Genomic DNA, 14995 nt, shown 5'->3' on the forward strand with positions numbered 1-14995 from the left:
GAAATGGGAAACCCCAGGTATGAATTTAAATATTCCATATCTGACATCCAATTTTCCAAGATTTTCCTCTGTACTGTTTGGGGTTTTACCGTCGTCTGGTTATTCCAAATGAACAAAATAATGAATGTTTTACTGGCTCTGCTTCCTGCTGACAGCCACACACACACACACACACACACACACACACACACACACACACACACACACACACACACACACACACACACACACACACAGTCTGTGAGTGTGGAGTCCACATTCCCCCCTGGATTACTGTATTCAACCCTGTAACCCAGGTTACTGGGTTCAACACAGTGTTCACAGTGTATTGTTCAATCGCAGACAGTATATAAAGAGATTCAGCGCGTACTCATACTAATGAATGTCAGTGTTACAGCGACATCTAGTGGTAGAAATCGGACTAGCATTTTATTTTTTAACGTGACGAAAACAAGTCTTTTGAAAAACAAAAATAACGATAATAACTAATGCATTTTCTTCTACGTTACTACAATACTATCTTTCGATTATAGCCACACACACAAAAAAAAAATAATGGCCCGTAGTGTACCGTGTTGCTAAATACGAACAATAAAATACATCTAAAAGTCCCTGTTTTGTTTATGACGAGGTGGTGTTGATAAAGTTTCTTCAAACTGATGACGCCGTGTGTTCCACGTTGGCCCGGACGTGGCAGTCGGCTGTACTGCTGTGTGGAAATCATTGGGTCGCTGTAAAACTACCACACTGCGCTCCCGCCGTGTTTAATATTTCTCGTATTTCCACAAAGATTCAAACATCCTCGGACAGATATGGGGCTCACCATCTCGTCCATCTTCGGCCGACTTTTCGGAAAAAAGCAGATGAGGATTTTGATGGGTGAGTGATTGGAGGCGGTGTTTGGCTAATGTTAGCCAGAGACTCGGTTTTTTTTTTTTAATCTTCAGCTGAAACTACACTTTCGTTAGTTTGGCCAGTTCCTTTTTGAGCTTTATGTATCAAACTTCAAAAAAAAAAAAAAAAAAAAATCTAAAACTGTTTAATGAGCTAAGAAATACACCAAAGAACTGGAGCAATTTGATTGAATTGTAGCTTTAGTTCATTTTAAGCTTTATTAAAAAAAAAAAAAAAAAAAAAAAGGAAGTTTGACAATGGCATCTTTATCAAAGGATTTAAATAAATTATCTTTATATTACATAGCTTTTATGGAAACAAGCTTTGCCTGGCATGAGCAGGTGTCCTGTTTAACAAAAAAAAAAAAAATACTTCCTGCACTAATTTAGTCGCAACTAAGGCCTATGTGGCTTTGGGCTGCGAGATACATGGATATTTCATCATATCGTATTATGAGACTAGAAATCGTTTTAGATTTTGGATGTCGTAATAATGTGATATAGTGGTGTCTTCTCCTGGTTTTAAAGGCAGCATTACAGTAAAGTGATGTCACTTTCTTGTCAGTCCTTCTCACTTCAATGTGATTTGCCTTTCCCCACCGAGTCTTTACATCCACATTTACGGATGATTATTTAGCCTATTATAAATCTCTGTGTTTTTGTGAAAGCACCAGAAGTCATCCCCACAATATCGTTGCAGTATTGATATCGCCATATTTTGTCAAAAGTATTTTGATATTTAATTTCGTCCATATCGCTCACCCCCTAATATAACCAGCTTATATACATATATAAATTGTTAAAAGATCATTTGGAAAAGAGTTTGGTGTTTTCTACTTCGCTTATTAACTTGCTCTTTGGTGATTAACTCCTCATGACGTCAGCCAGTAACTTTGGCGAGTGTCGTTGCCTTGCTTTGTTTTTTCAGGCCTGTTTGTTGACACGTGGAAGATAATTTTATGGATAGATGTTAATATCAGGATCAGCTTTAGTAGCTGTAGGTTTTTTTTTTTTTTTTTCTGTTTATTGGTGAAAATATTTCAGTTCAGATGATTTGCTTCATACAGTCTCATGTACTCAGTCGCACATTCTTTGTTATGTGATGACCTATAAGAAAACTGTTGTTACGCAATTTACAGCTTGTATTCTACTTGATTCTAACCTCTCTTCGTTTCCCTGTAGTTGGGTTGGACGCCGCAGGAAAAACAACTATCTTGTACAAACTGAAGCTCGGTGAAATTGTAACCACTATCCCCACCATTGGTAAGAGATAACATTTATTTATTAGCTGTATATTCAGTTCTTTGATGCTTTCATTTTGTGCAGCAAATCATTAAGAGCTGTCCCCTTTTTTTTTTTTTTCTTTTTTTTTAATCTCTGTAAAGGTTTCAACGTGGAGACAGTAGAATATAAAAATATCAGTTTCACGGTTTGGGACGTTGGCGGCCAGGACAAGATCAGACCCCTCTGGAGACATTACTTTCAGAACACACAGGTATGGATGTGACTGTCTCAGTGCTGTGGGACAGCTGTGGCTTCCCAGTGCAAAGATAAACCTGGTAGTAGTGTCTGCAGCTCTCGTATATCTCTCCTCAGTAAAGCTGTGTCAGTATAATATTTTGATGAACCAGATGGGTCATTCATCAAAGTATTGAACAGAAACCGTTCTACCAAGCAGAGTATTTTTTAAGATACACACACTTTCATTGCACAACTTCTACATTTAGAATTATATTTTTTATTTCTCTAAACCAGTGTTTTGAGTTGTTCGATCTTAGATTATACACAACAATTGGAATTTTCTAAACATTTTGTAATCCACACATCAGTATTCAGCATACAGTTTTTCTTATTCATTAATTGCTGACATATATTCTAATCTAACCCTTAAACTTTTTTTTTTTTTTTAAATTTAGGGCCTCATCTTTGTAGTGGACAGTAATGACAGAGAAAGAGTGGCTGAGTCAGCAGAGGAGCTCTCAAAGATGGTACGTATTTTATACATTTAGCTGTAGAGACAGCAATCCATTATTAGGGTGCACTGTGTAGTCTTGAATCGCAGAGTTTTATAATGTGATCATCTGATTTAGAATTGCATCACCGTGTGATGTGGATATATCAGAACAAAAAATATTGTTGTTCCTTCCTCCTGGCCCCTCAGATGTGGTTCATGGGCTTATGTCTTCAGAAACCTAATCGTTACAAGAGTTCGCCTCAGATTTTCCTCCCCTTGACTTTCTGTGTGCGATGTTTTTGTGGAAAGTAGTGCGAGCTCAATGTTGGATGGCGATCCTTCTCACTGCAGGGATCCATATGTTGTTAAAATCAAACTTTAATCTTTTTTTTTTTTTTTTTTTTTTATGGCTCAAGGAATATTCAGAAAGACTTGGTGATCTTTTGAGCAGGGCCTGTTTGTATTGTGATTACATGGTTCAACCACAAATGTTGAAAGTGTTCAGTGACAGTGTTGACTTCTTCTGAGCCATCCAACAATACGAGCACCCAATCCCCCTAATCCTCATGTTATAATTACCTTGTGCTGCTTCAGTGCTTCAAATTATCTTAAAATATGGTCAGATCTGCATTTAAGTTGCAATTATGAACACATTGATTTATTTTAAATAACATTGCTGTGCTTAAAGAGTTTGTATTTTAAGTAGTCCACGGTTAAACAGATTGTTTATCAATTCGGATGTTTTAGTGGCTACTCCCAAAAGAAGTTGGCAATCAGCTATTTTCAAAATCACACCGCAAAATGCTCAATGATGTCAAAAAAGGAGGAAGCTGCAGCTCTCTAGAAAAACATCTCTGTGCAGCAGAGGCATGAGTAAAGTATTTTGTGTAATGATGAAACTCGAGGTTGAATTGTTTGGAAAGAACATGGGGACCTACATATGGTTTAAAAACATATAAAAACAACAGCTGGGGGAAGTCTGAACAGGTCGCTATCAACAAGGAGAAAAAAAATATTTAATGGACGTCTTCAATAAAGACACAAGAATATAATAGTTTCTTTGTTATTAGCTAGAGCACATTGTGTTTGTCTACAGCTATGATGTCAACGGAGATGAGGTAACAATTAATACAGAAAAACAAATAATTCCAAAGTGTTCATCTATTTTTCTTTGTCTCAGGAAACACTGTCTAAATTAACAGAATTTCCTTACGCGAGTCAGTGTAAAGAAAAAAAGTAAACTCAGTGAAATCCCTCTTTTATTAGGGCTTAGGTTTGTGTGACAGTGCACAGTATTGTTCTGCATGTGTTTGCCAATATCCATTTCTAATATTATTTTGTCTTGCCATTGTTTTATGTGTTGTTGTTTTTTAACCTTGACTTACTGTGGAACAGCTGGGATGAACATCAGAGTTGAATCTTTTTTTTAAAGTTCTGTTTTGTGAACTCGTGTATTTTGCTGCTTTGCTTCTTGAACCACCAGGTGTTAAAAATTCACAGCTGGCTTTTATTTCTATATTTAGTATATTTGTCAGGCATTTTTGCCTTTTTTTTGACAGAAGACAGTTAAGATGTGTCAAGATGAGGGAGGACAAAGGAAAGATGAATAAGGCATTTATGTGCATCTTTATAGTAGATTTGTTATTTCCCAGATGTGTTTGTAAAATGTCTACTATACATATAATCATTTGATTTTGGAAGCCCCAGTAAAGACTCAGGATGAATATCTTGCTCTGACATGAAATCTCAAATCTGTTTTCTGCCCCTCTAGTTGCTGGAAGATGAGTTGAAAGATGCTGTTTTGCTGGTATTTGCTAACAAACAGGACCTTCCTAATGCCTTATCAGTCAGCGAACTGACCGACAAACTTGGCCTGCAAGCCCTCCGCAACAAAAATGTAAGTAATTTGAGTAGGAACATGTTTTCTATACCTGCAGTAAGATTGTTAAAACTACGAGCCAGTGAAGCGCTGCCTTCATGTTCTCCTGACCTCTATGCCTCATTATCTCCGACCCCACAGTGGCACATTGAGTCGACCTGCGCCACCCAGGGCACTGGGCTGTATGAAGGGCTCGACTGGCTATCCAATGAGTTGTCCAAGAACTAATGAAGGATGGTTGGACAGAAGGGAGACACTGAACACCAAAGGACAGGAAAGAAGGCACAGACATTCAATCCAGAAACATTTGGTCTTCCAGCACCAATGTTCACAACAAGGACAAGGCTGGTGGACAATATAATCAACAGTGGGAAACTTTAATATCTCATATTTCCTCTTGTATTATCAATACTATTGCTTTATTATCTCTTGACATTCTTTCTATTTTCCTCTCGCATGGCAACATGTTGTAGTTACACGATCAGTTTCATTATGAGTAAAATACCTACTAGGGAAGTTTCAAGGAAACAATGAACAGATTAATGGGTTGTTTTTCCGCTTGACACCTTGGCTCCTGCCTAGGCAACATTTGCAACTATGGACTTCCTTATATCTTTTCTCGAGCCTAGGTTGGGGAGTATGAAAATATAAACCCATAGCTTTGGTGAAGGACAATTTGTAGGCTGCCACGAGCTGTTAATCTCCATGGCGCCTTGTGGATATTTGACAGACCTGACCCCTTGCTCTTTCTTCACTGTTATGTCCTCAAGCTCATGCCAACTCATTTCTGTAAAGGCCTGCAGCTTGTACAATGAGGTGGAGGAGGATTGCTGTGAATTTTGTTAGTAGTGTGGAATCAAATGGATCCAAAAAGGAACAATGTGCCTTCTGGCCCCTTTTTGCACAAATCTGAGTAATTCTTTCCTTCTCACATTCTTAGGTCATGCTCCCTCCTAAGATGATTTTCTGCATTAATGCTTTTGCGAGAGAAAATTAAAACAATGAGACTCTTTTGTTTTGTGCTGCAGTGAATGCTGTGGCACTGCACAGCCACACAAGTGCGAGTATAGATTGCTTCCTTGCAAAAATGACTTCACTATCAACTACTATCAACATTTGTGAATTTGGCCTCACTTACTTTCTCATTTAAAAAAAAAAAAAAAAAGGCTCAAATAGACCTTTCAATTCTTCTGTCCACTCTTAACAGAAAATGTGTTTAGCCTAAAAGGAGGAAGGAAGCGTCTTTTCAGTGTCGACACAGACAGAGTCATTGCAAAACAGTAAATTGGCATGTTTTTTGTTGTTTGTGTTTTGTTTTTTTGTGTTGACTGGCAGATACTGTATTATATTCTTAATTATTCTACCCCTCTTGAAACACATACGATCCCATCAATTTATTTGAGTGTACATTCCAACTTGTGCTTTCAGATGCTGGAGCTGACACTCCTAAAAACATTCTCTAACAATATTTTACAGAAAAAGCTCTGAATAAAGCCAGCGTCACAAAAAGGATGTTTTGTCTCTGTTCATTATTGAGGACAGTCCGCTATATTTGTGAATGTATTCACAAAAGGTCATGCTTTCTTGATTTTCAGATTTTGTTGCATCATTCATTAAAACTGTCATCTTCTATCAGGAACTTTGGCAGAAAAGAGGAAGTGGAATGTTTTGGTACCAACAGATGATTAAGATTACTATCCTACATATGGTAATAACTTTGTAAGAGGAGACAAGAGGAACAGAGACAGATGTAATCACCTCATCATTACTCTGCTGTTGGTATTGCTGAACTGTAGTGGGAGACACTATGTCCAGAGCTCCTCCTGCAGACGTGAGGTGATTCAAAACAGTTCAGCTGCCAATAAGCTTATGACATGTGGACGTTTTCGCTCACGCCTGGTCCTACATGAAAATCCTAGTGCAGTAAAATTGATAGATTTTGTGAATGTTTTTAACCAATGTTTTTTAAACTCCATTATTTCACTGATTCACGTTTAAATCTGTTAAGGTAGCTATTAAATGATGAAAGCAGAGACGGTACTGTTGTTGTTTTAATATGAGAACAGAATACACCAAAAACTGAATATTGTTCGTTCAGAGTAAAACATAAACCCTGTTGGTGCATGTTAAAAGAGTATTGAGATTAACAATTCAGTTTCCCGCATCACAAACTAAAATCATGTTTGGAGCTGGAGCTGGTGCCTGGTAATTAGGACATCCACAGTGTTTCTCAGAGAAGGTATAAGCATTATATAATTGGCTTGCTACAATGTGTGAGAGTGTCTTCCAATGTATTTATGACAGCTAATCAGGCTTAGTGGAGCTGGGTCATCACTGTGTATTCGGGGTGGATCAAGCTAGAGGAGCACATGTGCATTGTGCTTTGTCGAACTGCCTTTTTCTTCACATTTCAGCTGTCTTATTGTCTGACAATACATTAAATGGGATTATCAGATTCACTGTTCAACATAATCAAAAGGGTAAGTTTGAAATTTGATTACAATTTATCATATTAAATGTTATGCGTTGGTTGTTTTCTGAACACTGTTTTTGATATTTTTGGAAGCCCTATGACTTATTTGATCTTTTTTCACAGCACATTTAGAATAAAAACTGAACTTAAATACTGAAACTTTCCATAGTATGCAGAATTACTGCAAAAAGTGAGCAAACAGCTAAAAAAACAAGCTGTCAGTTTAAGAGTTACGCTATATTTATCAAAGGCAGGAAGTGGTAAGAAGGTGACATGAGGTTTGCCAGTTGGCTCAGTTTCAGCCTAAAACTTAACATCTACAGTGTGACAACAAAGGCTGATCTTGGGGGTTTCCACTGGTGCAGAAAGATGCCGACTTTAGACTCGCACATAGCGGTGCCACGGCCCGCCTATTCCCAGACCCGGGAGAACCTGGTAAAAGCTATCCCACCCAAGCTCCTCTGTCTGCTGGCCTGTGGAGGAATAGACTGTCGCTATGAGGGACCAGAGTGCTGGAAATTAAACCAACAAGTCATCCGAGGCCTTTTCTCCTCCTGGTGAGACAATTTTTAATGCATGCTCATTGATGTTGTTGTAGCAAAAACAACAAGAGGTAGTTAATGATTATAAACTTTTTCCTATCCCAGGGTGACGGATGATATAATTGCCATGGCACGACCATCCAAACATCTAATTGAGAAGTACAACATCATAGATCAATTTCAAAGGTAATCACTGGTCCTTATTATTGTCCTGGTACTTGTTTGGTTGTAAGAGTTATGAGCCTTCTTAAAAGGTTTGACAAAATAAGAACCCCTTATTGATTAAACCACCTGCAGATATAATTAGTTTCAAACAAAGAGGGACAAATCTAGATCTGAAATCCGTCAAATCTGTGATTTTAATCTAGTAAAATGAGGACAAGACATCTCGTGTCACGTCTTTTTAATGACACGAGTATTATTTGAATTCTTTAAATTGTGGACGTTACGTACTTCTTAAATGAGTAACAAGCAGTTTACTTTTGAGACAAACACAAGGAGTGAACTGTTGTCTTCAGATTTTTTATTTTTTTCTCAGGTTAAATATCAGATCGATCATCAACATGCAGCTCCCAGGAGAGCATGCTCACTGTGGACCTCCTCTAGACCCCGAAAGTGGTTTCACATACTCCCCACAGATCTTCATGGACAACGACAGTAAGATCCTGACACAAAATACGTTTCGTTTCAAAACTAAACTTAAACCTGCACTAATGTGTAAATATAAGACAGTTGTGATTTGTGCCAATATGGTAGAAATTAAATATCAGCTGTATTTCTCACAAACAACCTGTAAACTGAGATAATTTACATGACTGGACATTAGGCGTAAGGCATCAGTTTATTCATATGTATGTACATTTATTTGCAGTTTACTTTTACAACTTCGGGATGCCAGATTTCGGTGTGTCGTCTCTTGTCGGTATAATTGATGGGGTGAAGGTTCTGGCCTTCGCAGTGAGAGAAGGAAGAGTAGCTGTGCACTGCCATGCAGGCCTGGGCAGGACAGGTACGATCAAACATACAGTACATCCTGTATCGACACACACTATAGTGCTCTTAAGTATACTCAGTGTGTTTACCTGCGTCTCAACAGGAGTCCTAATAGCCTGTTACTTGATCTACACTCTGCGCATCAGCCCGAGCGAGGCCGTCCACTACGTGCGGATTAAACGGCCTCGTTCTATCCAAACCCGGTCACAGATCAGCCAGGTGTTTGACTTTGCCCGCCTGCTTGGCACACAGCTGGTTCAGTACCCAGACCTCCGCCTGCGGCACGGAGCCCCTTTCACCCTGCAGCACTACCTAAACCGACAAGCGCTGCTGCTGCACGGCCAGGAGGCCCGCGATCTCAGACAAACACCAAAGGTGAGGACTTTGTCATTACACGATCATACACGATCATACCTCTCTGAAGATCTTCCTCTCTGACCCCCTCTTGCTCTTGTGATTAGGTGGTGTACCTCCTGTGTGCGCGTCTCTCCTGCTTAGCCCTAGGTCTCTCATCTCCTCCGGAGGTCCACGCTGAGCTGGAGAAGAGGTCAGCACGTAGGGATCTGAGCAGGACTGTGAGGGAGACCCTGGTGGCTAAACAGTACTTGCCCTTGCTGAGGGAAGGTCGTAAGGGCTCGTGGGTGGGCTCGGGGTCGGTGTCCTCCTGGGACGAGCCGCTGGCGTTCTCGGAGAGGAAGAGAGAGGTGTTGTTGGACAAACGCAGCTACAGTGACTCTGACCTCTGCAAAATCACAGTAAATGAGGTGAAATCTCACATTATGGATCCAGAATTACATAAAGTTTCTGAATATCTACTGTAGAATTAGGCTTGTTATAGAGGCTTTTCTCACAATGTTACATTATGTATTGAAGGACCTGGAGCTGAGTCCATTCTGCACCACAGCACTTGGAAATGAGAAACACTGGTATGTTCAGGATCTAATACGAGTTGATCTGAGACGAGTCAGTCTGGATCTTTCACCAAGCCACCAGGCTAACATAAAGGAATCTCAGGCACTCAATGTCCGAGTGTCTAGCATGAGAACAAGCAGCAGCTGTGTTATGAGAGCAAAGTGCACGGCTAAAAAGGCACTTACCAAATACTGCTCCAATATTGAGGTAACCTTTTCTTATTGTGTTCTTATAATTACAATTTTTTTTTGCTGTGAATGCTTTAACTAAAATATTCTGACCTCTGTTGCATAAAGTTACACAGAAATCCAACAAATCCAGGTCCTACCTCGATGGCCCGTCCTGTTGCCAAGGCAATGGCAGAGCAAAGGCCTCTGGGAGAAACCATTCTGCAAAGGTCGGCCCTGCTCCAGGTAAAAAAAAAAAAAGAAATGAAAAAAAAAAAGATAAACTTGGTTTTACATCACAGTACATCCCTCTTATTTTAAAGCCACTGAACACTTCAACTCACCTTTATTCAGGAGGAACTAAACAGCAGTGACTGTGGCTGGGCTCTGCTGGTCACCGAGTCAGATCCTCATGTTCTCTGTTGTCTCCTGTGGACATGGCTGGAGAAGCTGAGGGTCAGTGGCACCAAACAAGAGGCCATGATTTCAGTAATCTCAAATGCCCCAGGACTGAGGTATGATACACTTCTCTCTAATTTCCATCTGTTTTTACCAACCTCATCCAGGAGCCTGTTCTGAGTGCTGAGGATATAGAGAAGTTGAGTACAGGAGCAAGCAACAAAAAGCCTCTCAGTGTCCTCAAGCAGGTAAGGAAACCGGCATCATCTTTTTCTAATGACTATTCCAAGTAAACCTTTGTACTATGAATCTCTTCAGCAAAGGTATACAATGCTATTTGCCATATTATATCATTATAGGCACAGAAACACACCATCTATTGTCTGCTGAGCTGTGTGAGTACAGTGACCGGCCTGTGTCCACACAGAGAGGATGCAGTGTTCCAGCGGCTGATGCGGGCAATTACAAGGGTAAGACAAGAGTAAAAGTTGTGTGCTATATTAAATACTAAAGTTTTACATTGAGTTGTATAATTGTCCATTTTTTTTTTTAACCCAACAGCGCCCTCAGGAGGAAATGGGAAGCCTCGCCCCTTTGATGAAAGTCCTGAAGGTCTGTTCCAGGAGGGCCTGCACCACCAATGCTACACTTTGAAGAGTGGAGTTCTTATCATAACAAAAATAACTTTTTAAATTGGCATTTCATCCTGGAACATAAGGGTGGGCAATATCACAAGACAGAATAATTTTTTTTCACAGAGGACATTTTGACATGTCACAGGCGTAAACAATAAAATGAATGACAGCTGCTTCAACAGGGTCCTGATACTGTACATGTTGATACTCTGTCACACTGTCATGGCTTAAAGTGACACTTAAATAGAACAGAGCAAGCGATAATGCTATTAGTAACACCTGTGCTTTTCATACTTTGACAAGATTAAACTTCTGCTGTGGAAAAAAGTCTATTAGACTGTTTTTTTTTGGAGCCGCAGGCAAGATCTGGCTTCTGGATTCCTTCCTCCACCTCTCATTGTAACTTATCTTCCCCTTTTCAAAATAACACAATAGATGTGGATTCAACATCAGCTGTCTGCCATTTTTTTTGTAATAATAAATAAATTGCCAACGGTGCAACGAAAGCTTCTCTTCTGTTGGAGTCTAAGCCGAGTCAATTTGGTTCAATTCTAACTGCTCTCTCTGGCTCTAAAATATTGTGTTTGTGGTGTTTTTGCTCATACTTTCACACACTACCACCATTCACAGAGGGCAATTAACAGCGTGAAAATGTGCCAATCCCCCCCACCCAAAAAAAAGGAGTAAGTGATGATTTCTTGTAAACACAAGGTTTTGGGTGAAGTTCATTTGAAATTATTTTGAAACATGTATTGCCCTTTATGAAAAGTTTATAGTTTCAGTGGATTAAAATGTTTTTTCCCTCTATCACTAATCTTCTCATATTGGGTATCATTGAAGCCACAAATAATAAGTTACTTAAAAAAAGGTGGGACCCTCGGCCTAAGTCATGGGTCAATCCCGCAGAGTGTGCTGGAACAGCTGTTAAACTTCAAATAAAGGTGAATTTTAAAAATGACATTTATACAATATTTACTGGAATACATCTTTGTAATACATCTTGTTTAATGTTTGCTTTGAATAGTAAACTACTGTACCTTAGTCCTAGCAATTTCAATCCAAACAGTGTGTCCAGAGTGTGGCCCTGTGGCTGGTTACAGCCTTAAAACCTAATAAAACATTTACAACCTCGAATGTATTTTATGTGCCACATTTTGGACATTCCTGCACAGTTCACACACAAATTCATACTCAACACAGATTAAGCAATGACGATGTGTTCTGGGCCCAGTGTCCCAAAATTCTACAACCTAAACCAGACCGAGATACACCCCACACAAGCCGGAAAACCCCCACTTGTCGATCGTCAACCACTCAAAACAGGGTTAATTTCCTAGAAGTGCTCACTACCTTGGCACAAGGGACAGTCAAACATCATGTCCTGTGTTTTTTTTATTCAAGCACTCCTGTCAAAGGGTCATCTCCATGGCAACGTTGTCATAGTGAAGTTGACAGGCACTAAACAATCCCTGTTTGGGTTCAGTGCACATGCTGGTTTCCAGGGATAAATCCTGATACAGACGCTCACAGCAGGACTGGCGTTTTAATATGGTAAAATCATTTATCTATTCATTTTAATTTAGTAACTGAACTAAACTTGAAGCTGTGAGCGATTGATTAAGTTTGTATGCATTTGGTAGACATGTTGTGGTTTTGTTACAAGCTACTCTGGGTGTTAATACACGTTTCCTGATTTTTATGTCGCAAAGGTTTCACTTTACCCACAAATGACCACCAGGCCTCTATTGTAGCATATTAGCTTGCAAAAAAGATATTTTCGTTAGATTGTTGCAACAACAACTGTTTATGATTCACTAACTTCATTTTACTCATTAACATGGTGAGCACTTGCTTACACAGCAAGTACAAAACCATTTTTTAAATCTCTATTTCTATCAGTGTTAAGTTAACAATTTGTTTCTTTTTTGGGGCCAAATTGGTGTTTGCAAAGTTTGTTCATTTTTAACACCATGGCAATCTGATATTAACCATTATTATTATTCAAAATCTAGTGCACTGACTGGCTGGTAATGTTCTGACATCACACTCCTATTACTAAGGAGCTGTTCAGAATGGTGCAGAGTGTTTAAATGTTGCACCTCTACTGCTTAAATAGGTGAAATCTTAAAGGTGCTACCTTCAGGCTTTAACAGAGCCCACAATTACTTCTAATTACAACAAAATGCACTCTATCTCTTTTCGTCTTACCCTGTTTAAATAGTTCATCGTAAAGCATTTCTGGTATTGACAGCAGATAAACTGGTTACATTTTACCAAGTTGGGCCCAAAATATTTCAAGCAGCAGCCAGACCTGTTAGCCTTTCTAATGACAACTAAGTTTCCATTTTGAAAAGTAAAGCCACAATGAGAGTGATATGTGCTAAAAAGATTTAATAAATGCTTGAGTGCCTGGTATCAAAATATCTATGACCCAACCTACTTAAGAATGAGAGCTTTTTTTTCTTAAACTTAAAGAGTAAGTCCAGGTGTAAGTCCCCTGTCATTATACTGTTTTTACACCATGATTTAAAGGCAAATTGTCCCTTTCTGTCAAGGTAAAGCCAAGCACCGAACCATGGGTTGGAACCTGGAGGCCCCACAGGCCAATAGGGAATATAGCTGCCCTCTATGGTAGCCCGGGGCCCCAGTATTCACTGCCTGGACTTACAGGTAAAGCTAAAATGGCAAATTTTCACCACCGCCAGCACCATAATAATAATGATAGTAATAATACAAATCATTATTATTATTATATTAAGTAACATCGTCTGTCTTTGTTTCTTAATAAAGGTAGTATTAACCATGACCCAACTAAATACAAAGCTCCAATGTTCAGCCATGGGATACGTCATGTGGATATCAAAACTGGCTGCTCCCCTGGACCAAGTCATGAAATCCCAGCGCACATCACCAGAATGGGCCGAGACGGCACCCCTGCGTTTTCACTCCACAGCCGTCCAGCAGAGCCAAAGATGAGGCAGGGCCCTGGACCAGGTCAGCAACATCCCAAACACATTAGAACTGATTTTTAAAGGCATAACTTTAAAACTTTCTTTGGTGTTTTAGGCCACTACGCTCCAGAGAATTCAGGAAAGTCAGTCTTCCACTCTGCTCCTGCTCATTCTCTGTCTGGGCGCAGCAAAGAAAACACTATTATACAGACACCAGGTAACATATGTATTGGCTGTCAAATTTAATAATGCTGTGAATTACATAGTTTCATGGCACAAAGTATAAACTTTTCCTGCCATACCTCAGGTCCAGCCACCTACACGCTGCCGCCTGTGCTGGGGCCCAGAACTGTGGTCACAACTACAGCTCCAACCTACTCCCTCATTGGCCGCAACAAAAATGGAAGCTTCCATGAGGACCTGAAGAAGGTACATCTAAATAGTCATTAAAACTGATCAAAGTTTTAGAAATCTAGATTTACTCTTATTGTCTATACTATTGTTTCCCCTCTAGACTCCTGGTCCCGCTAAATACAAAGTTGTAGACCCCTGTATTTACAGACAGAAACCTCCCCAGTACAGCATGACAGGACGTAACTTTGCTCCTGGTGAAAGCTCAGCGAAACCAGGACCTGGAGCACACCGTCCGGAGCAGGTAAGAAACCTCATTATGTATTATTAGATCACAAAGGCTCCAAACATTAATCCCTTGTTCAATCATTAACATTTGTTTTTCTTCCTAGGTAACCTTCACAAAACCCAAAGCCCCAAGCTTCTCCTTTGGACTGCGTCATTCACAATACATCTGCCCGCTCATAGTCAATGCAGATGAATAACATGATGTGTGATCTCTTATTCTTTGTGTAAAGAATAAAAGTAAGTTGCTCTGGATTACTGAGGTCTTATTATTAGTCTAATTGTGTTAGTACTTGTCCCTTTGTCAGCATTTAGGGCGGCATGGTGGTGCAGTGGTTAGCATTGTCGCATCACAGCAAAAAAAAAAAAAAAAAAAGGTTCCGGGTTCAAATCCGGTCCTGGGCCTTTCTGTGCGGAGTTTGCATGTTCTCCCTGTGCTTGCGTGGGTTCTCTCCGGGTTCTCCGGCTTCCTCCCATCATCCAAAAACATGCACCTCAGGTCAGGTTACCTGGCGCCGCGCTAGTGGCAGCCTGCTGCAGCAGCTCCCCCCTGAGAGCCCC

At 39.9% G+C, this 14995-nt stretch overlaps 3 protein-coding genes across 3 annotated transcripts; all 3 read left to right on the forward strand.

The window, feature by feature from the left end:
* The first annotated feature begins 664 nt into the window (after positions 1-664).
* On the forward strand, positions 665-6238 carry LOC138206160 (ADP-ribosylation factor 4-like). Its single transcript, XM_069162690.1, has 6 exons — positions 665-879; positions 2076-2156; positions 2279-2388; positions 2810-2881; positions 4619-4744; positions 4868-6238. The coding sequence occupies exons 1-6, from the start codon at positions 813-815 to the stop codon at positions 4952-4954; spliced, it is 543 nt and encodes a 180-aa protein (XP_069018791.1). The 5' UTR covers positions 665-812; the 3' UTR covers positions 4955-6238.
* A 1330-nt stretch (positions 6239-7568) lies between these two features.
* Positions 7569-11621, forward strand: LOC138205969 (protein tyrosine phosphatase domain-containing protein 1). Its single transcript, XM_069162368.1, has 12 exons — positions 7569-7756; positions 7847-7927; positions 8280-8398; positions 8613-8750; positions 8838-9109; positions 9196-9489; positions 9608-9853; positions 9943-10059; positions 10168-10269; positions 10380-10460; positions 10572-10682; positions 10774-11621. The coding sequence occupies exons 1-12, from the start codon at positions 7569-7571 to the stop codon at positions 10864-10866; spliced, it is 1842 nt and encodes a 613-aa protein (XP_069018469.1). The 3' UTR covers positions 10867-11621.
* A 729-nt stretch (positions 11622-12350) lies between these two features.
* cimap1b (ciliary microtubule associated protein 1B) lies at positions 12351-14677 on the forward strand. The gene is made up of 7 exons (XM_069162708.1): positions 12351-12398; positions 13403-13517; positions 13638-13841; positions 13914-14015; positions 14106-14227; positions 14313-14453; positions 14542-14677. The coding sequence occupies exons 1-7, from the start codon at positions 12396-12398 to the stop codon at positions 14632-14634; spliced, it is 780 nt and encodes a 259-aa protein (XP_069018809.1). The 5' UTR covers positions 12351-12395; the 3' UTR covers positions 14635-14677.
* The last annotated feature ends 318 nt before the right edge of the window (positions 14678-14995 follow it).

Source organism: Embiotoca jacksoni, unplaced genomic scaffold (assembly GCF_022577435.1).
Source record: "Embiotoca jacksoni isolate LCO1_2020_lvr unplaced genomic scaffold, fEmbJac1.0.p SCAF_3, whole genome shotgun sequence".
NCBI classification, from domain to species: Eukaryota; Metazoa; Chordata; class Actinopteri; family Embiotocidae; genus Embiotoca; species Embiotoca jacksoni.